This window comes from Panthera onca, chromosome B1, assembly GCF_046562875.1.
Source record: "Panthera onca isolate mPanOnc1 chromosome B1, mPanOnc1 haplotype 2, whole genome shotgun sequence".
In the NCBI taxonomy this organism is placed as follows: Eukaryota; Metazoa; Chordata; class Mammalia; order Carnivora; family Felidae; genus Panthera; species Panthera onca.
The window spans coordinates 102,861,881-102,887,092 of NC_138342.1; the positions used below are offsets into that span (position 1 = coordinate 102,861,881).

Here is a 25,212-nt window from a genome sequence, read left to right on the forward strand (position 1 = left end):
AGACTCAAGGGAAAGACCTGTTACAGGTAGATTATAGGAGCTGCTCATCCAAGTTGTTCTGGTTTCTTGACCCTGCTACACCTACACTTCTAAAACAAACAAAAGGCTGTTCTTTTTGTTTCTATCCTTAGGCCTACTCACATTTCTGCCCAATTGATACAAAGTCTATAGACAAAGAGATTCAGACAGAATGGTGAATAACTTCCTCAAGGTCACTAAAGGATAAAGAATTAGAAGAAGAGAGCTCAGAGGTCCTCTCCCAGGCTTTTTATTCTCTACCATGCTGTCTCCAGGGAATAAGAAAAAGATGAATAAAGGTTGCAAATCAAAATAACGTTATTAAAATGTATGCTTAGCTTATGTTTGGGAACATTTGGGTTCTATAAAGAACAGCTTCAAAAATTGCTCTTCGGATTGAATCACAATCTCTTTAGCACTCATCAACAAATGAACATTATTAAAGAAGTCAAATCCTTTACTGAAATAAAGAAACAGTCAACTACTCAATCCATCTAGCAAGGAAGCAAGCAGAGTAATAACACCATCAATGTGAGCCAAAGCAATGAGAATAACACCCAAGTTGTTTTGACTAAGCAGTTCACCACACTGAAGAAAGTGAATGTGCCAACCAGCCAGGATCCAGTCTGTAATTCTGTGAAGGCCAAGAAGAGCAGAAGGAGCCACAGAAGATAAGTAGTGAGAAAAGCTCAGAGAGGGAGGAAAAGTGTTAGAGAGCAACCACCATGTTACAGTGTTGGGGGTGGTGATAATTGGAAGTGATGATGAGGGCGGGAAGCAGCAGGCACTGACAAAGGACAAGAAAGCCAGAGATGAAAAGTCAAAAAGTAGACAAACCCCATAGTCCCCCTGGCAAGCAGGCAGCTGTCAGTCAATGTCCTGCCTCCTGAGACACTCAACATCTACATAGCATGGCTTATGAGAGAGTGTGCTAGCAAGGAGGAAAGGGCGTCTCACAAACAGCCTCAATAGTGTCACCAAAAACACGTTTTGAAAATCTCTTAATATACGTCTTTGTAGAGGGCAAGAAGTGGAGTGGGCGATACTCTGAACTTCAGTAGCCCCCAAGGGCACAAGTACTCAAGGCTAGAGGAAGGCAGCCCCATCTGTTCAACTGTTTGGTAGACAGGGTCCAGGGCTACGGGCAGTCCCAGGCCCCACACCGCCTACTGCTGAGCCCACATCTACTGACATCACAAACAGCTCAATAACATATTATCACAGTAGCAACCAAACCAACAAGATGAGGAGCTCCATTTAAGAAACAGGAAAGCACAGCTTTCACTTCTAAGGATTCTCATTGCAGGCAAAAATTAATAGGTAGCAATTCCAGCACTTACAAATCTGGAGAGATATCTGGGTCTCCACAGTAATTAATTTCCTGACAGTTTCTGTTGGCCTGTGCTATATTCAGAACACTCTAGGTATGAGTTTAATAAATCTATTAGACAATGCTAATTTGGGTATATGCCCTAATCGCTAAGTCAGAGACAAGAAGCTGTTGTATATTTAAGGAGGGAAGCTCCAATCTCCTCTCTTTGTCACCTTCCCAGTCATCCTTCTCATGAAAGCTCTTTGCCAGACCCCTCAACAGCTAAAACCAGAAAAACAAAAAGGCCATTTAACAGTGTGTTCCTTCCTCTAGAAGTTCAGTGCAGGCAGAGGTGAAGACCCCTAATCATTGCCTGCATGATTTGATAATACTTCTAAACGCATGTGCCTTCTGGAACTTAGATGCTTCTGCTTCCAGGAACTATATTTTGTGTATAACTCTGTTAGCTGTTAAACTGACTATCACTTTGCTTTGTGATTGTCTGCTTTCATGCCTGGCTCTTCAGTGCCTGGGTCTTCAGTGACATCTGTAAGGGAGAGACTGCCTTTCTTTATCTATAAAGAGATAAATGCCTGGCTTTTAGTACATGGCTGGTGAGTATCCATCTGTCGGAGCCATGACTGCACAGATGCATGAGTGCTTAAACCCCAAGACTGAATACCCAGGGGACAAACAATCTTCTCCTCCAGGCTAAAGAAAACCTTTGGTCACATACGATAATGTGCAGAAATAGTGGTGGAGAATTAGAATAATTTTCTTATAAAAAAAGTCATGAATAATACAAAATAATAATCAGAAGTTAAAGTAAACAATTATTCTTTCAAAGCAGATTTCTGCTTTATCACATTTAATTCTTAGTGATACCACAAAAAGTATCTGATGAACTCCACATCTCTTGATTTTGATACTAAAATTATGTTTGTAAGGATAATATGGGGGCACATCAAGGATAAAACTTAGAATTGATAACCTCTAATAAAGAAGCTTATCTATAAAAATAAACTCTTTCACAATACTCTCTAAAACTGATGTTTATTATTTCAGGAACATTAAATGACAATGAAATTAGAATTCAAATGAATTCAATGTATAATTGAACAGGAATTGAGATAAAACAAACTCAATAATAAAATCAAAAACTTCTACTGACCCAAGAGAAGTTCATATTTGGCTATTTAAATATATTAGATGCTATTAGATGTATTATATTATATTATATTATATTATATTATATTATATTATATTTATTGTTATTCTATATATAGCTTTATATATATATAACATAAACATAAATAATATATATTATATATATATAGACCTTTAATATTACTAGAAGCAAGGGATCTGGTTTTCTATCACTGTCATCTATATCCTAAGTCAAAAATCTGAGTTTTTTGGATGCTTGCTCCTGCCTCATCACCCTCAACCTACTTTTCAGCAGAGAACCCATATGCATCAGTACTATTTGACAAAACACAATCAGAAATGCAAAACTGGTATAGAATATTAGCATTGCCATGCCCTTTCCTTAATGGGTCATATACTTGTGGACACTTAAACCTCATTTTTTAAAAAGGTCTAAGACCAAATTCATACTGTCACCTATTATTTGAATAGTGCAAAGAGGGAAAGTTTTATTTTTTAATAGGGGATTTTTTTTTATGACTAGGTAACATTAGACAAACATCCCTGACCTCGATGCTAAATTAAAGACAAAACACTATCATAATCCTAAATATTCTCATAAAGTCACTGCTGAGCCCCATATGCACAAGTGTGAGGTTGTCCACCCATGGTTCACAACTCCAGATCTTCTATCTGGGGCCAGACTCCTACATGCTCACCCTGCACAGACCACTAATCCGTTTCCCCTGCCAGACTTCTACTGCGTAGTGTTGATAAGGAAGACTGTTGGTCAAGAAAAGAGCCTTCTGCCTCAGAAGACTGCTAAACAGCCATTCACCATTACCCGAGCATGCCACCCCCCCCCCCCAGGAGGCAATCTCAATCCTGAGGCAAGAAATTCAAAGTATTCCTTCCTACCAAGAGCCTAGTAGCCCAATAAAAACAGGTTTCTTCCTCCCGTTATATTTCTTGTGGTGTTTTATTTCCTACTGTCAAATGTGGTAAGGATTTATGGGATTGTAGGCAAAGGCAAAGCTCAAAGGTTAAGAATACTGGGGGGGGGGGGGGAGAGAACAGACAGACATTTGTTATCCTAGGGCAGTAATAAAAAATCCCTAAAATTTTAACTCCACCATAAAATGATGCTCCAGTCCTAGTCTAGGATCCTCTCACCACTTTGATAATAAGAAAGAGAAAACCATAAATGATATTTGGCAGGAGGTCAATTACATCTTGAGATATTCTTTCCTCCTTTTTGTTTCCATTCTTAGTCCTCCTACTTAGCTTACGAACTTTCTCAAGTTGATCGGCCATCAGCAGTCAAATTGAAATGATGAACTAATTGGATCTCATAAATGAATTAATACTAATTAGTAGTGTCCTGTGTCATTCCTCCCAGGAGTAAATGCATTTTTAAATTTCTCTGGGGAAGAGAGAAAAGCTGAACCCAAAGGAGGCCAAGGTGTGAACAGCACAGTGCTAAGAGCCTAGAGATTTCAAATGACCTGGGGCTGCTATGAATTAGAGGTCACACTTCAGCTTCAGTTTCTCAATTTGTAAAAGAAAAGACTGGGTTAGATAAAATCCTTTGCAACTCAAAAGTTCTATTTTTTTTTTCAAAATATTCTATATTAGTTAAATTCAGGAAGTGTGGTAAGATGACTTTAGGTGGGGGAGTTCAGATGACCTTCACATCACACTGTATAGGTTACCAACTATGCCATCTGCCCAATAAGATCAGACATGATTAAGAATATTCTTCATTCTGCACTCTTGGCCTGTTAATAACACAGTTTTCATTGGGGCTTAAACAAACACATGAAACACAATTATAGGGGTATTTGGTTTCAAGATGATGGAACAAAGGCCTCTCTTCCCCTTTCTCCTCTCCAAAATTACCCCCTTAAATATCAAGGAAAACAAAGAAAAGTAACACAAATTTCATCTTCCATGAAACTGGAAGTCATTTGTAGCATCTCCAACTACACAATGCATGAAGTTGGAAAGAAGATGAGTTGGAAGAAAAGGAAATGATTTAGTGGAGATAAGGAAGGTCCAACCAGAGTGCCTATAACAAGAAGCAAGCTAATCCACTCTGCTTGATGCCAGAAAAGCCCAGAAATGGAAGGCAAAAGAAATCCCAGCAAGTAGAGATGAGGCAGGAGCCCAAAATGGGGGGATTTGGCTGAAAGTCTATATACAGAGTAGGTAGAAACTTTCCCCAGATTTCTACCCCCTTACAGATACGATCAAGTGACAACCCTCACCCCTGTAATAAAGATAGGATGTGAAATCTCCAGAAATAGAAATAGAGAGCTCTAAATGTGGGGATACCAGGCCCAAGGGAGGGCAGGCACTAAGAACAGGGGATCCCTTCCGAGTTCCAGCATTAAGTATTATATAAACACAAATTGCTGCTTTTGTTGGGACACACTTTTGGCAGCACTTTCTCTGAAGAAAAACTAAATGGAATCTTCTTTTCTAGAAGTCTTTCTTTTTTAAAGATAACACCACTGAGAAATCTAATGATTTTGTGCACATATGTTAATTTCAACAAGAATTGATTTGTCTTTCCTTTATTAACAATTTTTGAAATTTGTATTTATTTTTGAGAGAGAGAGACAGAGACAGAGACAGAGAGACAGAGGATGAGCAAGGGAGGGGCAAAGAAAGGGGGAGACACAGAATCTGAAGCAGGCTTCAGGCTCTGAGCTGTCAGCACAGAGCCCCACGTGGGGCTCGAACTCACGGACCGCGAGATCATGACCTGAGCTGGTTGGACGCTCAACCGACTAAGCCACCAGGCGCCCTGGGAAAATCCTTTTTAAACTTCATTGTATTTTTAAGAATAATTAAGTAATTTGATGTTGAACTTTCTATTTAATTAATGATAACCATATTTTTAAAATATATTTTTAATGTTTATTTATTTGGGGGGGAGGGGCAGAGAGAGAAGGAGACACAGAATCCGTAGCAGGCTCCAGGCTCTGAGCTGTCCACACAGAGCCCGACACAGGTCTTGAACCCATGAACCATGATCATGACCTGAGACAAAGTTGGACACTTAGCCAACTAAGCCACCGCGGTGCCCCGATTCTTCTTTCTTAAAGTAGACTCATCAGGTGCCTAGGTGGCTCAGTCGGTTAAGTGTCTGTTGATTTCAGCTCAGGTCATGATTTTACGGTTTGTGGGATCCAGCCCTGTATCAGACACTGCACTGACAGCAAGGAGCCTGCTTGGGATTCTCTGTCTCTCTCTCCCAATCTCTCCCTCTCTCTCTCTCGCTCTCTGCCCCTCCCCCGCTCATGCTCTTTCTCTCAAAATAAATAAACTTAAAAAAAATAAAAGGAGACTCATAAATTTCTCTCTTGATTTATCAAGTACTTTCCAACTGTGAATCAATTCTTCCCTTTTCTTGAAACTGTTCTTTCTAAGTAGCCTTGCCTTAGTCCCCACCTTATCCTTCATCTTCTTCTGTGTCCTCTATTTGCTACTCTTTCTCTCCACTCTCTAAATAACAAAAATTCCCTCAGAATAGGGAGTCAAGTGCTCTCTTTGTTTCTCTCTCCACACTTTCTTTGGGTAATATATACTCCCATCAGCCAGTAGATTCTCAAATTCTCTCAAGCTTTAAACTTGTATTTCCAGGGGCGCCTGGGTGGCGCAGTCGGTTGAGCGTCCGACTTCGGCTCAGGTCATGATTTCACGGTCCATGGGTTCGAGCCCCGCGTCGGGCTCTGGGCTGATGGCTCGGAGCCTGGAGCCTGTTTCCGATTCTGTGTCTCCCTCTCTCTCTGCCCCTCCCCCATTCATACTCTGTCTCTCTCTGTCCCAAAAATAAATTAAAAACGTTGAAAAAAAAATAAACTTGTATTTCCATCTTCCTGCTGGACACCTCTATCAGAATTATCTGAAAAATCAGGCCCTCCTCTTTGTTCTTTTCTTTTCAACAATGACATCAATGATCTTAGTTATCTAGGTCAAAATCACCAAGTCATCTCTGACCCTGCCTTCTCTTTAAACCCTTGTGGGCAGTTAGTTGCTTATTTCCATGGATTCTATCTGTGTATTCTCTCTTCCAGCCTCTCCCCCTTTCCATCGCCCCAGTACTACACTATTACAGATCCTAATCTCAGCCTGAGCGGTTATGGTAGCCCCCTAATTTACTTATTCACATTCTGTCAACTGCCACTACAATCCATTCTGCTCTCAGACTGGCTTTAATCAAATTGCTGCTGCTTTGTAATCATTAGTGGCTCCCTTTTGCCTCCTCCTGGCAAGATCCTTATATTAATGCCCAAACCAATGCATCCAGCTAAATCTCACTGCTCATGTACACATCCTATATGTTCTTTAAAAAAAAATTTTTTAAGTGTTTATTCATTTTTGAAAGACAGAATGTGAGCAGGGGAGGGACAGAGAAAGGCAGCGGGAGACACAGAATCTGAAGCAGACTCCAGGCTCTGAGCCATCAACACAGAGCCAGACGTGGGGCTTGAACTCACGAATCATGAGATCCTGACCTGAGCCAAAGTCAGATGCTTAACCAACTGAGCCACCCAGGAGCCCCGACATATTCTATGTTCTAACCAAACTCAATTAATATTCCTCAGACATGCCTAGCATTTTGAGGGGAGAGCTTCAATTAATTTATCATTTTGTCTCTGTCTCCTATCCTATCTTTTTTTTTTTAAACGTTTATTTATTTTTGAGACAGAGAGAGACAGAGCATGAATGGGGGAGGGTCAGAGAGAGAGGGAGACACAGAATCTGAAACAGGCTCCAGGCTCCGAGCAGTCAGCACAGAGCCTGACGCGGGGCTCGAACTCACGGAACGCGAGATCATGACCTGAGCCGAAGTCGGATGCTTAATCGACTGAGCCACCCAGGTGCCCCTCCTATTCTATCTTTTAAGGCCCATAAAGGTTTCTTTGATTTCTGACTTTACATTGTGGGTCTCTCCTTTACACTTGATCCTTCATAGTTCCACCCTTGTGTGTATGTTTTTATGGTGCTTATTTTACTCTAATTCATAATAGCTCATGCCCAGTTTCATTTCCATCTCTCCTTCATGAAATTTTAAACTCTTTGAATGCAGAAAAATTGTCATACTCATCTTTGGGGCTTGCCATACCTAACCTGCAGTTTGCACATGCAAATGCTTAAGAAATGTTTTTGAATCTGGGGCGCCTGGATGGTTCAGTCGGCTAAGTGTCCGACTCTTGGTTTTGGCTCAGATCTTGATCTCACAGTTTGTGAGTTTGAGCCCCACATCAAACTCATGCATCAAACCACATGGGATTCTCTCCCTCTCCTTCTCTCTCTGCCCCTCCCTGCTCATGCGTTCTCTCTCTCTCTCCCTTATTTATTTTTAAATAAGCTTTAAAAAAAAGAAATGCTTTTGAATCGAAACTCATGAGAAGTACCTTCATATAACTTTTTGGAGTTTCATCAGATATTTAATAGCTAAGACTGAAAATGAGGTAATCTTGCCAATGACATACTACTTGCTCCTAGGTTTGCAAACAACTGGGATAAAGAAAGTCTTGGTTTGAATCAATAGTTGAATCAAGAGTTCTATCAAAGGACTTTTAAAATTTCTTGTTAGTAATGTAACAGATGACATTCTTTCTCCTAAGTTAGTCTGTTTAAAACTCCCAGATGGAACACTGGAGCATGGAACAGTGAAATGAGCAACAGGATTACCCTGAGGAATCTTTTTGGTCAAAGTGAGACTCTATCCTGAGCATCCTGGCTGAATTTTAAATTCAGCTGCTCTATTCTGCCTACTGAAAATGACCCTGGGGCTTTGAGAGACTGGTTGTCCTGCTCCAGTGCCAACATAGGGTTGCGGTGTTTGCTTTCTGAGCTGTTACATTCTGGCCATATTCTACTTGAAGGTGGAATAAAGAGCTCATTTCTGCTACAGATATCAAACTAGTGCCTGATGTTACAAAATGACAGGACTCAGACATGGAGAGCTTGCTGCCCTACCTCTCAAAGAAACATTTATTGTGTCCTTAAAATGATTGGGTCTTCTCAACTGTTTTACAAAGTAAATACACTAGGACGTTTACTTGTTGAATTATGTAAGGTCAGAAAATGGGGGGAAAATGTTCTAATAGAAAAAAAAAGTCTACAGTGGAACTTGCTTTGTGTAATTGGCCTCAAATTTCAAAAGGCAAAGTGAGTAATCTCTGCTCCACCCTACTTTCTCAGATTAGAGTGCTGTGGTGTCCCATTTAGTGTGGATTTAAGGTAAAAGAAAAATAAATAAATAATCAAGAAATTGGTAAAAGGAAAAACAGACAATGTCTTAAAATCTTAGGGAGGCTGGGAAGCAAGCTGGCAGGGCTTTAATCCCTCAGGATATACCTTCCTTCCATTTCCTGGACCATTTCCTCTCCAGGCTAATCTTCAGCAGTAATTGAACCACATCAGGATGCGTCGCTCATTTTAAATCAGAACCCTTTCCTAGGCGATCTACTCCTAGCCACTGTCTCTGGGTTTTATAGGCAAACCCGGCAGGGCCAGGAGCAGGCTCTGAGCGAGCAGAGCAATGCGAGATTAGGTCGGTCTGGAGGTCGCCGCGGAGGCACGGGACCAGGGATGTGGCAGCTCGAGGGCGGCAGGGGGCACTGCATAACCTCGGTCCCCTCACGTAGCCAGTTACCCGTCTTACCCCACCCAGACGGTTAGGGCTGCCCGCCACGTCTGACCTCAAGTTCTCTACCTAGGTCTGTGCGTTTTTCCTAAAATAGACAGTAAACCCTGTGGCACGCCCAACGTGTGTGACACGAGAAATGCCATGGACCCTATAAAACTAAGCACTCTCTTTTGCATCCTCTCTGAGTCTCGTAGCTGCTAAGGATGTCTCCAAGATCTGGAAATTAAGAAAAGTTGCTCTTTCTCACACACTACAGTGCCGGCATTTATCTTCCTTTAAAAAGAAAACAACTACTGACCCCGGGCCGCCTGGGAACTACAGCCAAAGTTGTCATTAAACAGTTCCTGCGGCTGCCCTGCGCCCACTCTCCCGTGGGGATTTGGCTTCAGTATGCCCCCAACTGTGAATGGACCGTCGAGAAACGGGGCGACCGGGCAAACCTACACTCACACTGCGTAGAGCACACCTTCCTTCCCTTCCCTTCCCTTCTCCCCGTTGCCCAGCCCGGGCCTCAGACGGCGGAGAGCTTCGCGGGGGACACTGGTTCCCAGGGTGGTTCCACGCTGAGAAGCTGGGGGGGAGGGGGTCGGAGTTCGAGGGCGCGCCTGGCTTTGTGCAGACCTTCACATTCTCCGACTTCGATAGGGTAAGCTCGGGGTGCATCTGCTGAGGGGTCCTAGCCTATGGGCAGTAGTGCTTGTGTAGGAGAGGACGTGTCTGTTTGCTGGAAATTGAGTCTGGCGTCCGTGCTGTCCGTCCACGGGGCCGTTCCGTGCGCTTGAGCCGGGACAGAGCTCCAGCCACGCCTTCAGCGGCCCCCAAGTCCCTCCACAAAGCAGAACCAAGGGGACGAGCCCCGGACCGAGGTCCGCACCCCTACATCGCCCCGAACAGAACTGCCGTGCCGTGCCGCGCCGGGAGGCGTTTTGGGGTCCCAGGCACTTCGCGGGTTGGCCGCGAGCGCGCCTTCCCACCCCCCACCCCCCCGCCGCCCCGCCGGGCACTGCCCTCCCCAGGCGCGGGCCGCGGGCCGGCCGGGTACTCACATGTCCAGCCCGGGGGAGAAGCGCTGCGGGCAGTAGCTGTGCGCTTCCCGCTGTGAGGGTGCCGAGCGCGGCTCCAGCCCCCCGTTGACGCCCCTCCAGCCCCGCCGGCGGCGCTGCGGCTCCGAGCCTTCCTCCTCACCCTCCTCCTCCTCCTCCTCCTCTTCCTCCTCCTCCGGCGCGGGGAAGGTCACCCTCGCTTGCTCCTTGCACTTCCTGACCTTGGTGGACATCGCGCCCGCCGCGGTCGGAGCGCGGGGATGCCGGCTGCCCGCCGCCGCCGCCGCGCGGTCTGGCCGCGGCACCCCTTCCCCGCCGCCGGCCCCTCCGGCAGCCCCCGGCAGCCCCGGGCGGGAAGTCTGCAGGAGAGAACGGCGCGGGGGGACGCCGAGCAGTCAGAGGCGGCAGCCGAAACCCAGTCGCCGCCGCTGCCGCCCACCATGAAACCGTGGGAGCGGCCGCCGCGGCTGTGGCTGCGCGGAGGAAGCCCGGGGCCGAGTGGGGCGCTGATTCTGGAGAAGGCTCTCCCGCCCGGCGGCCGCGGCGGCGGTGCCTCCTCCGAGCCCGGCTCCCGTCTCCGACAGCATCACTTGCTAGGACACTAACGTTACTCTGGGTGAAGGACAGAGAGGGAGGGAGGGGGAGAGGGAGGGAGAGCAGGAGGAGAATCAGTTCCTAATCGGACAGAGAGAGCTGGAGAGGAAACCAGATCAGCAGGTAGGGAGCGAGGAAATCAGAGAAACTTCCCTCCCTATTCTCCCATTTCTCTGCCAGGGGATTCAGAGCCCCTTTCCGTTTACAGAAGCAAGTTTCCTAAGGGAGAGAAAAGGGACTCATCTGGCTTGCTGTTAATTTTTCTGCAGTCGTATTTACCCAGTTCAACTCCAAATATTTTTCAGCAAACATCCCTTATTCATTGCGTTACTCTAAGCCTTAGTTGAACCTGCAGAGGTTTGAGTACATTTCCTTGAGTGCCTTTGTACCCCAAGAACGGTAATGTTTAAATGTGCATGGTGCTTCAGGTTTGTTTGTGTGTTTTTAATGAATCTCAAAACCATCTGACAAGATTTATTTACTTTCCAAGAAATATTCAGCAAAATTTAAAGTCTTCTTTTGAAAAGTTAAGAAACAGTACTAAATAAAACAAAAAAAAAATTTTCATTTTAAAAGTCAAAAGCGGTATTTTTTTTTCCTCTGGGAAAAAAGACTCATGGAATTTTAGTCAAAAGGAGACTTAAGGATCAAAGAATTTATCCCTTGTTTTTAGAAATAAGAAAACTGAGGCCTAGAAAGACTGAGTAAACTAGTCATGGTAGGTAGTTTAGTGAGAAAACTCAGATTAGACTGAGTGTATTTCCAAGGTTCTCTATTGCCTTAAATATGCAGATTTCAATCAGGTCCAACTTGGAAGAATCACAAAAATACCAGACATGCTATGATGAGATAAAATAAGATATCCATTTTTAACTATATTCAATTATATTGTGTTTTTTCCAGGAGCAATTCTTCCCCCAAATTAACTAAAAACACAAATAAGGAAGTGTAGCTCTTTTGAATTTAATTCCTAAAAGTAAATATAATATTGTATGTTTTATTAAGCTGATAATAAATCTATGTTTAAGGAAACAATTATATTTATTTGTACATCTGAGACAGAAAATACAAGTATGTATTGTCTAATGCTTTACAATTGGAAGCACCTTTCCCACATGAGCACATGTAGAAGTGGGAGTATGCAAATCTTCACAATGTAAATCCCATCTCTGAAATATCCCAGAAGCAGGACTGCTCTCTGCACCCCAGTACCACTGCCTCAGTTCAGGCTCCCATCTACCTCCCTGCTATCCGTATGCAACCTTCCTCTCTTCGTACCATTTCGTTCTCCAAGCTATTACACAGACCATGCTCACAGCAAGTCTGATCGTGACTTGTCTCTGTAAAAGTCTCTGGTGGCTTCCCACTGCTTTCAGGTTAAAATCCAAATTTGGCATGCCCAGCCCTCCGTGGTCTGACCCTATTTCTTCACTCTCTCCTGGAACCCTCCCTCATACACATCCTAACTCCAATTACCCAGGACATCTCACTTACCATCCACATTCTAGACACTTCTCATTCCCCTGCCTTTGTCTGTGGTACTCCTGTCACTGAAATGTCTCTGTTGCCTTGTTCACCTGGCATACTTCTTTTCCCTAAAGACTTAAGTTAGATGTGGCCTCCAATCTGATGCCCTTTCTACATCCCAGGGAAGTTCTCACAGCCCTTCTGCATACCACAATCTTATTACTAGTCACTTCATATTGAAATTAACTCTTTCTGTGCTTGTCTCCTCTTTAGATTGAATTCCTTGAGGATTTTTAGGGTTTTATTTACTTTGAGCCACTTGGAAGCTTATCTTTTTGTCTTTGCCATTTAGCTGGACAAGTTCCACCAATGTTTGTTGAATTAACTCATGAAGTCTACAGGATCTTTATAATTATGTACACAAGTTCATGAACTGCTCTTCTAAGGCTCTGGAGAGAAGCATTTCAGGAATGCTGGAGTCACCAGGGTTTACTCTTACATACTATATCAGTTTGCTAGGGCCGCCATAACAAAGTATCAACAGACTGGATGAAAGTTATTTTCTGACAATTCTGGGGGCCAGAAGTCCGAGATCAAGATGTCGCCAAGGTTGTTTTCCTCTGACAGATCGCAGATGATCATCTTAACCCGTGTTCTTCCTCCTGTGCCTGTGTCCTAGTCTCTTATGAGGATACCAGTCATTTGAGCTAGGGCCCACCCTAATGACCTCATTTTTAACTTAATTACCTTTTTAAAGGCTCTGTCTTCAAATAGACATCCAGAGGTATTGGGGACTAGGACTTCAACATATGAATTTGTGTGGGGGGAGGGAGGGCGGCAAATTTCAGCTCATAACATAAACTAACTCTCCTGGTCTGAGGAAACTGCTCTTTCCAGAGTGCTAACCTTTTCATTTCTAAGGAGCATGTCCTTGGAATTGATGAAAACCCAGAGGAGAGGAAATCCGAAGAAAGTAGTTTCTTGAAGAGAGAGGAAATATGGACCTCCCTGGCATAAGCCAGCTTTATCTGTCTTATTTCCTTCTTTTGTAAAAGAGGGTCTATCACTGCATATATGTTATTAGCTATCTGTGTATTCATGAAATGAGTGTTTGCCTTACATACATTCAGAATCCATTACTCCTTTGGTGTGGGGGCGGGGGAATCGTTATTCAATGTTCAGAAAATCCAACGGTTGAGGCAGATTATTTTCAAGAAGAGGTGGCCACTGAGGCATAAGTAAAGCATAATTTTCATGATAAGTCCAGATAAATTAAAAGTGACTGTTAACCTTATAGCAGAAGTTGGTCTCTAAATTTCCTCTTAAATATCTAAGAAACTGCTGTATCTTCTTTAAAATCTGTTTCACACACTGTGGAAGGCTCCTGTTCTCTTTCACTGCCTCTTTCTTTCCCTCTCCCTCTCTCTCCCTTTTTGTGTAACACACCTAATAAGAAGACACTATTGAGCAGTAATTCTTGCACCCCGGGATAAAGGTTAGCAATTTTCTCAAGGGAGCAGAGCATGGGAACAGGTATAATGTTCCAAACAGTGCACAATTTTTCCTCCTTAAGAATAGAAGTTCTCTTATAAAGGGATTTTGCCTTGCTTTTTAAAAAAAAAATAGATTTTATTTTTTTAGAGCAGTTTTACTTTCACAGAACAATTGACTAGAAGGTACAGAGATTTCCCATATACCCTCTGCTCCATATATGCATAGTCTCCCCCATTATCAATCAGCTCTTCTCACCAAAGTGGCACATTTGTTAAAATTGATGAAGCTACATTAAAATATTATTATCACCCAGAGTCAGTTTTTATTACAGTTCATTTTTCGTGTTGTACATTCTGTGGGTTTGGACAAATTTAAAATGACATGTATCCATCATACAGAGTAGTTTCACTGCCCTAAAAATCTTCTGTGCTCTGCCTATTCATCTCTCCTCCCTCCTAACCCCTGCCAACCACTGATCTTTTTCTTATCTCTATAGTTTTGCTTTTTCCAAAGTATCATATAGTTGGAATCATAGAGCATGTAGCCTTTTCATTGCTTTCTTTCACTTAGCAACATGCATGTCAGTTTCCTCCATGTCCTTTAATAGCTTGAAAGTTCATTTCCTTTTAGCACTGAGTAATATTCCACTGTCTGGATGTGCAACAGTTTCTTTATCTACATACCTACTGAAGGGCCTCTTGGTTGCTTCCGAGTTTTGGCAATTATGAATAAAGCTGTTAGAAACATCCATATCCATGTCCATTTTTGTGTGGACATACATTTTCAACTCCTTTCGTAGATACCAAGGAGCATGTTGCTGGATCATAGGGTGAAAGTATGTTTAGTTTTATAAGAAACCTCCAAACTGCCTTCCAAAATGCTGTATTACTTTGCATTCCCACCAGCATGAATGAGAATTCCTGCTTCTCTACATGCTCACCAGCACTTAGTGTTGTCAGGGTGCTGGATTTGGGCCATTCCAAAAGGTAGGTAGTGGTATCTCATTGTTTCGATTTGCATTTCCCTAATGACTACGGTGTTGAGCACCTTTTCATATGCTTATTTGCCATCCGGATTATCTTCTTTGGTGAGGTGTCTGTTAAGATCTTTGGCCCATTTTTAATCTGGTTGCTTGTTTTCTTATTGTTGGGTTTTAAGATTTTGTGCATTTTGAATAATACTCCTAATTAGTTGTGTCTTTTGTACATGTTTTCTCACAGTCTGTGGCTTGTCTTCTCATTCTGATTCTTTACTTTTTAAAATTTATTTTATTTTATTTTAATTTTTTTGATTCTTTGCGTTTTAAAGTAAACTTAAGGCGTTAATTTTCTTAGCAGCATAAGCTAGTGAGGTGGGAACCACTGCCTATGAGAACAATTGAACCTAAAAGGAGGATCCCTGAACTTAAAGTGTGGCAATTAATATTCTAATGTATTTTGCACAGAATTTATAGTGTCCTATTAACCGTAGGTCACTAATGTTCCCAGGCCTCTTCTAGCCCCAGGAGGTCTCAAGTACTTTCCTAACTTAAAACACTTGTTTGAAAAATTTCTTCATGACTCTCAAGTTTGGAAGTCAGAATTTATTTTATTGTAGAAGTAAGTTGTAAGTGATGGTTATATTTCCCGGGCAGCTCACAAATGCCTAGTTAGTTTAAACTTGTTTCAGTGTCAGTATACCCCAAAGGCCTGGAATCAAATCCCATCTTGGCTGCTTACCGTTCCATGACATTGGGGTATATAGATACATAATCTATAAGATATAATCATAGTGCCTGTTTCATAGGGCCGTTATAAAAATTCTCATTGTCAATTGCACTGAAAACTTTGCCTGGCATGTAAGAGGTTACTGTATAAGCATTAGCTACTATTAGTTCACTGTTGTGAACTATGGAACCAACTATAGACGTGTGAAGTCTGGGTCCTAAAGAAAGGACCTATCCTGTCTGATTGAGATGCATTTACTAAACTGTATAACTGTTGACTTACTTGTCTGTCTGTCACATAGGACTGTCATGTCTTATCTGACCTTGTCACACCCGTGTAATCAAAAAACTGGAAGCCAAGCAAGTGTTCAATAAATGGTAACAGTAATAGTACAGGGGCAGTTGCAATAACAGATACTCAGTATTTATGGGATGAAGATCCATAGAAGTGAGGAGAAGGAGGAAGGGAATGTTCTTCCTCTGCTGTGGGCACAATGCCAACCTCAAGTAAAATCAGAATGAGTGTGATTTCTCTCGGTCATCTCCCTAGTCTTTCTCTCTCTACTCTTTCTCTCACATCCTTTCCTACCTTATAGTGCCCAGCTTCCTTCACTATGGACTCAGTGACTTCATATTGTTTTAATTCTCCCGCAATGGTCTCTCTCTGGCCTGCTATGCCCCAAAGTGCTCCAAACTCCACAATTACCCTTTTTTATCCCCTACTAGTTAAAATTGCTATTCCTTCAGAGCGGCCAATCTCAGCTAGCTTTTAAAGGACAAGTATCTTACACAAATTCACACTAGTATGTGTCCTTAATGCTTCAAGAGATTTACATTTTTCAAAACTGCAATGATTATCCATTCAGTGGAATTATTAGTTGTGTATTAAAGTGAAATGAAAGATGCTTTGGAGGAGGGTGGGGGAGGGTTAGAGAGTTGCCAAGTAGCGAGCCTGCTTTGGGGTATCTTTCCTACAGAGTTTCTGACTTTCATCTTGCCACTACTAAAGTTACAGCACCCAAATGATTTAAATTTGCCCCCAGCCCTCTCCCCATCAGCATCTGCTCATAGTATTATCAAGAAAGACTCCCAGTTTGAAAAAAGAGTGGAAAATGGGCTAAGGGGCAAAGCTAGAGACTTTATGTATAGTATCAATCTTGAGAAAATAAGGACAGAAATTTATTATTTATTTTTGGAAGACAATTCTCCATGAGTGCCTCACATTTCCATACATCTTGCAAGCAGAGGCAATGGCTGCTCTTGTTCTGGAATATCTTTTCAAGGGTGTTTGTGTTGAAAACAGCCTTGGAAGACAGAGATAGAGTCCCTCTCTGGGGCAAAGAGCAGGTTTGTTTACTGCAAAGAGCAGTAAACAATGCTCCCTCTGTGGCAAAGTTTACATGGGCTTACTGATCATTATAAAAGATTCAGTTCCCTAAGCTCAGGTTCCTCTTTTGTAATGCAACCCACTACATGTGCAGGTATCATTTAGCCCTCTTCATGTCACTCTGTGGGAACTAGGACTCAGGGAACTGGCACAAATGCTGATGCTTTGGCTACTGTTATTACTGTGAGTAATAAACCATCCTTTGTCCCTGGTCCCGGAGTTTTGTGCCTTCTGCCAGCATCCATGAAACTGTGACTAACATGATGCATGTTAGCTTGCAAACAGTGTAAAAATTCAGATGCTTTATAGTTCTTGACAATTGTTACATTTACAGATGAAAAAATTCACAGCTGTCCCCAGGGCAGAAATCTGTTCTTCCTTTTTTTTTTTTTTTTTCCTATCAAAATACAGTTGACACACACAGTGTTACATTAGTTTCAGGTGCACAACATAGGATTCAACAAGTCTACATGTTTTGCTATGCTCACCACAATTCAAGAATAAATTAGGTTCTTAAAGGGATTGTAATAACTTTCCCATGGGACCAAATGCATTATTAATTTTTATGTGCCCACTCTTGTACATATTTGCTAATATTATTGTTTATGTGAAATGAGTACCAGAGGAAATCAATCCTGTCTACTTAATAAGACACAGAGTTGATGAGTGCTTATAGTTTTGTATTGACAATCTGAGGAGTGGCTTGATGCCTGCACTGCCCCTTGAGGCTCTGAGTGCTGTTGTGTTTAGAGACTGGAGGAAAATGAGGGTGCATGTCTAGCTTTCATTTCCTCGACCTCTGTCTGTGTGTACATACAGAAATCAAATCTGTGCAAGCTCTATTTTTGGCAAGGATAAGAACGCCTCTGCTGCATCCTAATCCCTATGATCCCTGCCCACCTCCTTCTGAAACCTATTTAAAGACATGTTCCTCAAAGTTATATTTGCCCTTCATTGAGGGAGGAAAGAAGTACTGATTACTTACAAATGGGAAACTGGCAGAAGTGTGTCCCGTAAGTCACCTGTCAGAAAGGGAGTTTGAAAAATAGAGAAGTTCTACCTTTCTAGTCATAGTATTTTCAATCTACAGTGAAGTGAGCTAATTCATTTCTTATTTATATTATTCCTATGCAAGGTGAATTCTTAGGACAAATTGAAAATGGTCATATAAACTAAAGTATAATTTTCTTTACGTTTGCCACTCCTATAGCCCTCCTATGTCAAATTTGTTCTGTGATACACACACATCTCTTAAAGGTTGCAAATGCAATCCCATTCTGAAGTCTGCATTGTTCAGTAATAGACTTAGGGTAAAGCTGTTAGTATCCGCATACCAGTTTACTGTCCTTCGTTTAAAGGCACAAGATCTACTCACCACCAGTGGATGAGAGGAGACTTGACTTACTGACACTCCAAGTCTGAGCAGGTATGGAGTCAGGGAGGGGGAAGTGAGCCCCGCTTAGACACTCTGAATATATAAAAGACAGTGTTTCCCCATTGCTTTAAGCCATGCCCTCCTCAGCCCCCAACTTTCTATCCCTAATCTTGAAACGTAATTCCTCTATCCTGTAACTCTTAACTTTAGGCCAAAGTGTTAAGAGAAAGTAAAGGAAAGAGAAATAGGAGAGAAGACGAAGTTTTCTGCTTCTCCATATATATTCACCTGGAATAAATTATCTTTTTTTTTTTATTAAAAATGTGTAATGTTTATTTATTTTTGAGAGAGAGAGAGAGGAGTGCACATGCAAGCAGGGGAGTGACAGAGAAAGAGAGGGAGACACAGAGTCAGAAGCAGGCTCCAGGCTCTGAGCTGTTAGCACAGAGCCTGACAAGGGGCTCGAACTCACGAACTGTGATATAACCTGAGCCAAAGTTGGATGCTCAACTGATTGAGTCACCCAAGTGCCCCTGGAATAAATTATCTTGAAAATATATACGGATTGTCAATGGTCTCATTGTAATGCAAGTTTTTATTTAAAATTAGAATTATAAGGTATTCACACAATAACAAAACTCCATTACTAATACTTTTGATATGACATTATATAATTATAATGTCTCTAAGGATTTTAGGGATAAAGGAAAGGAAGGGGATTACATTGTCTAGAAAATCATAAACTATGTGGATTTGAAACATATCTTAAAGGACATTTGGTATGATCACCTTATAATGCTTGAATCCCTCTGCACTGTCCTGGCTAAATGATCATTCACATACATTGATATCTTTATCATGTATTAGTTGTTGTTTTTTTTTTTTTAATGTGATTCACTTCCCTCTACAGGTTTTTTTGTTTGTTTGTTTGTTTGTTTGTTTGTTTTTTAGTGCAATAAATCCTTTCTTTGAAGAGATTTGAGATGCAGGAGAAAAAAAAATAATGATGTGGCTTACACCTTAATCAATGAGTTGAGTCTGTGAGTAACTGCCCTTATAAAGGACATCATTTTAACTCTTAGCAGTGGAATAAGTGTTCAAAGGGGGACATTAAGTGATATCTCTGAGGGTTCCTGGGAGGAACTGATGTCCAATGCCACGTATATTTACAAGGACTGGAAAAGTCCAACTGTATATGTACAAATAAAATTCAATAAAAATTGAATCCTCATTGAAAGTTTGCACTTTTTAAATTCAAGCCTTGAATATCACCCAGTCAGAACTTCTGTTATAATTGAGAGTTGGAGATAGGAATGGAGAGCATTTAATAAGGATTTGCGTTCTTGTAAACCAAAACCAAAACAAGTTATAGATTTTTGCACACAATAGATTTAGGCTTAACTACAAAACAGAATCGTCTAAAATATAATTTGCAAGTGGAAGAAGCTTTAAATCTTGGCTTCAATGTGATTTACGCTAGAAAGGGAGCTTTGTCCCAGGGACATTGTTGGCGTGCTGTGAGGTGATACTTGCTGCACAACCCAGGCACAGTAATGGAAAGGTTGGCATCCTCATCAAACAAACAATTCCTGCATGCAGAAGTATTTCTCATTAAAGTTTTGCATTAGTCTTGCTACTGAACAACCAAAGAGTCATTTCTTTCGAATGTTTTATTTTGTGAGAATCTTTTTCCCCTACTCAACTGTTTAGCTAGCAGCTTAACATGCTGAAATCCCAAAGGGAGAAAGAGGCTTCTCACACATCAGAAAGGCATGGCAGACTCCCAAGCCATAAATGGCTTCAATTTTCATGTAAAATCAGCTTAGAGAATCGCAGGTGGATTTTTACCAAAAATGCATTGAGGGGCCTCTGCCACCAATAATACTTAACTTAAAAATATTCAGTTTATCCATGGCCAGAAATATTATGTGTACTGTAGCCAAATACATTAAAACATCAACAAAGACACCTTTATAGATAATTTGGCAAAAGCCCAACATCCACAAATGAATTAATTTCAGGAGGAATAATAAAATGAGCACACGAGGGCATTAAGGATTTATGTCTATCAGAACTGTTAAGGGAGAAAAACTAGATAGTTTAATTAGAATGACTTTCTGTGAGAACATAGAAGAAGATCTTACTCATGTGTTAGATCTGTTTCAGAAGCTACTTTCATATAAATGCAAAATATGAATTTGAGTACAAAGCAGGAAAAAAAAATCACCAGTTCCTAAGGAAATTAAAAATCCCATGATATTAATGTGGCCACGAATAAAATGATCTTAAATACAGGAAATATCAGACTGGTGTATCGTATGAGAGAGATGGTCATGATCAGAGTCCCAGGATCTCAAATTACTAGCAGCAGTAGCAGCAGCATTTTTTTTTTCTATTATTGCTTTCTGTTTAGTGTGGAGTGAGCATCTGTAAGATGATGTGCTGGAAGCCTATTGAACCCATATGCATAGAACAGCGAGATCTCCACCACTTAAAACCCTGCAAAGTCTTCTCATTGTGCCAGATAATATCCTTTACTTAGCACATAAGACCTTTGATGAAGTGGCCCTTGCCTATCCTTCCATCTTTATTCCTGCCACCTTTCTTTTGAGACTTTGTATATGTCCCCTCTGCCTAGAATACATTCATTCAAAAACAGTTATCGAGCACCAACTATATGCCCTTTCCTAACTGTCCTCTTGGCAAACTGTTCATCCTTTAAGGCTCAAAAAAATCTTCTCCTCTTTGAAGTTTCCTTCCTCAAGGCAAGTTAATCATTATCCCTTTACCCTTTTAAATAATGAGACCACTGTACCTTGTGCACAACCCTGGTGCAGACTAGAACTGTACAGCAATATTTTTTAAGTGAGTTAAAAAAAAAAAAAAAGAACCCAACAAACTATATAAGTGAACATATTCCAATTATTAGAAGTTTTAAAAACTTCAAGTTTAAAAACTTGAAATTCTTTTCACCTTTTACCTCCTTCAAACCTACTCTGCTCAAAAGTAACTGCAGTTAAGAGTTGGGGGCATACTGTTGCAGGATTTTTTCTATATACTTATATCCTTGGTAGGCAGTTTAATGCATTTAAAAGCACAGACCCTGGAGCCAGGGTGTTTGGGGCAAAATACTATTTTCAGGGGTTTGGGGAAAATTTCTTATTTTTGCTGGGTCTCAGTTTCCTTATCCATAAAATAGCAATTGTAGTAATGGTATGTAACTGATTGAGTAAAGCACCTAGAACAGTGCCCTGCACATTGTAAATTCTTTTGAAGTAGTTGCTGTATAAGCTACACATAGGTTTTTTGTTGTTTTCTAAAATATATAGGTGAAACTATAGTATGGCTACTGTTCTGCAACTTTTAGTTTTTGCTTAACCATCTACCTTATTTTGCAATATTGATATACTATGTTTAACCATTCATCATTTTTTTAAATGTTTATTTTTGAGAGAGAGAGAAACAGAGTGAGAGTGGGTGAGGGGCAGAGAAAGAGGGAGACACAGAATCCAAGCAGGCTCCTGCCTCTGAGGAGTCAGCAGAGAGCCCATCACGGGGACTGAACTCACAACCTCCAGATGATAACCCGAGCCGCATTTGGATGCTTAACTGACTGAGCCACCCAGGTCCCATCCCATTCATCATTTAATTTGCTTCTGAATTGTCACCACATGAGAGTATTTTGAGGAAAATTCCTAAAATTTTTCCGTCAGTATATATATACACACTTTATGTTTATTTAAATACTGAGAAACTGCCCTGTAAGGAGAATGCAGTTGCTTAAATTCCCGTTGTTAGTCCTGAGCAGCAGGGGTCAAGAGTGAATCCAGTACACTTTGAATAAGATGCATCTCTCTGGTTCACACCCTCATTCACAGGTGTCAAGACCTCTGAGATAGCACTTCTCCGCCTCCTTATCTGTAACTGCTGAGGGCCTGAAGGAGCCCTGTAGCAGCTACAGCCTCCCCAGGGCTACACTGTCTGCCTTGAGTCGGCCAGGACTGTCTCCACCATGCCTTTTATCTACACGTTCACATGACTCACCATGAGGACCTCTAGACTGCAGGCCACCCTCCTCTCCCATCAGTCCTGCCCATTTCTAATTCTAACCCATGGTTCACACATCGTTCACCAAACTCCTGAATTTCTTCCACTGTGCCTCCAGGAACTCATGATCCATCCTCAGCTAAAATCTACCACATCTTCAACCTCTTCTGTGAATGTTTCCTTCACCTTCTCGCTCTACAGAGAACCTGACTATCCTCTGAGGATGCTTCTTCCCTTGCACTCTTCTCAAGTTGGGGCTGTTTCTTCTACCACACTCTTTGTATTTTAGACCTGGGATCTGGATCCATGAAATCAGGGTAACTGTCTTTACTTTTTTTTTTTTTTTTTTTTTTGCTTGAAACTTCCTCCCTCTTCCCTCAGCTTGAATCTAATGTCATTAAATGATACGATATTACCAACTAACCCTCATTATTGGGATCATGTACCTATACCAGTGCCACTTACAATGTTTCTATGTTTTTAGCTCCCAACTCACTGTCACTCTCTCCAGTACTTATCCAATATAATTTTTGAAAATTCAATTATATGTAGATATTTCCAACACCCTGGCCTCTCAGCTTCTTGAGCTCCTTTCCTCTGTCTTGTCCTGCCTCTACCTCAGTGGTGACTCTATGATCATAGCCTAGAATTTGTCATAACCAGTCCCTAAAATCCCTCTGGCATCTCAGCTTCGGAACCTCTCACCCTCTGCACTTACCACCCCCTATAGGGGCAGTTCGCTTCCCCTAGGAGCACAATTCCAGCAATGCTTCCATCTTTCCAGAATCTCCAATTCATCAATCCTATCCTTTTCTATCTTCTACACGCCCCCTTACCCAACTTAGATTTTAGGACCATCATTATTACCATCCATGATGTAATGCCCTCAACTCCCTCACCCTCTCCCCCTTCCCCATGTTCACTTGGCAGAACTAACTCTGCTGTGTCTTGCCTCTGCTGGTACAACTGGATGCATCCGTAGGAAAACATGCAGTCCTCCTGCCTGACCTCACATTATATCAAGACTGAGACTATCAAGAGAGCTTTTAATACTCTCTGACTATCACAACACAGATGGCGGTGGGAGATGGAGGCAAGCAGAAATATGTGAAGAGTCATGTTTTATTTAGAGAAAGGATAACACTATAGATTAACTCTATAAAGTGACAAAAATATACATGCAAGAATGTGTTATTTCTGAGCAACCACTATTCTTACAAAGAGTTTTCCCTTCAGGATGTTACTCGAGGATGAGGACCATGTTTATTCATTCTTGAGTTCTATCAACCTTGTGTTTAATAAATGCTCAGGGAATTTGATTTTGATCAGAACATTTTTGTTATAGGTAATGATGTAAACCGATGAATACCATGGTGGGGGTAGGGGTGATGGTGATGATGTGGACCTAGGCACTTCTTAAATGTATCTAAACATCATCCTCCCTAAACTTTGATAGTCTTTATGTTCTTTTTAGGCAATAACTACATGCATTTACAGGGATAGATTAAAATTTTAAATTCTGAAAATACTGTGAGTTCTTTAGAGCAGAAGTTCTGGCTTCTTTGTGAACCTCTCTTTCCCATGCATTAAATCCATTTTGTTTCTTTTTCTCTGAAAACTTTATTTTATTACTCTTTTATTTGTCAGCCAATATTTAAGGTATAAAGCTACTTTGGGTCAAATTTAGAAAAGATTGATAACCTTAGGAATAATCTTTTCCCCCAAAGCCTTTCTTTATTAACAGTCCGATGTTTTACCTCTTAAATAAGTTTTTGGATTAGGAAAAAAAAAAAAGGTCACCAGCTACCAGGATGGTTAGAAAATAAGTAGAAATAAATAGTCCATGAACTAATTGCTCTAGATGACATCTTCTGAGATACTTCTTGATTTTTTTCCATCAACTGTGTTGGTGATGGAATTATTTAAAAAAAAAAAATGTTGGCCTGTGACAGATGCTCTCATTCTCATACTTTACAATTAAGTATTTACTCAGAATCTAGAATTTTAGAGGTTTTTAGAAATCATATAGATTTTTTCATTTGACACAAGTCAAGATTGAATTGATCAATGATCATGTATCAATGTATTGAGCATTTATATAATTTATTTGGAATGCACTTGTCTTTGAACTTTACTGAATTAGCAAGAATTTTTTCCCATATTCCTTTTTGGTCACTCACTGAGGTAAAGTAAATGGTGTAGAAAATAAATGCTAAGTCTTTTGTTTGCTTCATTTTTAAATGATTTAAGACTTTGATTATCTATAATCATTTTATACCCTAAAAGAAGAAATTAGTCACTTTATCAAGGCATATTTTTTCTTTAAAATCTTAGTATCTTATTTTTTCAGAACTCAAGAGATTACTAGTTTTTCTATGTGAAAATTAAAATACGCAGTATATGATTGTGTAAACTCAATTTCATTCTTTGTCTCTTTTTCATCAAATATCCTCCCTTATCAAAGCTCAATTATTTGATTAGTTATTAATTGCTATGTGTATTTGATATAATATGAACATGAATATTCACAATATTCCACAATTTATAATGAAAAAAATAGAAACAATAGGATTTTGGAAAATTAATTATGGTGCTTCCATGCAATAGAATACTATACCGGCACAAAGGTCATGTGGTGGAAGAATATTTATTGACATGGGAAAAAGTTCATGATATATATGAATTAAAAACTGAACTCTTTGTATAGCTTTATACCATTTTTCCCCCTACAAACCGACTTAACAAAAAGACCATAAGTACTTTCACCTATTTCTGGGGGCAAAAGGCAAGTGGGGAAAAGTGTTTAGGATTTGTGATGACTTTTGAATTTTCCTTTAGCTTTTCTGTGTTTTTTATATTTTCAGCACTGACAATGTGTTACCTTTGTGAGTAGAAAAAAAGTTTAAGACAAAATTGCTAAAATTATATTTGATTTTTGCTTAATTATCCAAATCAAC

General features: G+C 40.8%; 1 protein-coding gene across 2 annotated transcripts in view; it reads right to left on the minus strand.

The window, feature by feature from the left end:
- Positions 1 to 10,744, minus strand: part of TRPC3 (transient receptor potential cation channel subfamily C member 3) — a 76,146-nt gene extending 65,402 nt beyond the window's left edge. The window contains exon 1 of one of the 2 annotated variants that reach the window (XM_060654256.3): positions 10,190 to 10,744. In XM_060654256.3, coding sequence (XP_060510239.1) covers positions 10,190 to 10,419 — 230 coding nt within the window. In that variant the 5' untranslated portion in view covers positions 10,420 to 10,744. The remainder of the gene's footprint in view (positions 1 to 10,189) is intronic. The other variant, XM_060654257.3, reaches the window with a different exon arrangement.
- Positions 10,745 to 25,212: the final 14,468 nt, after the last annotated feature.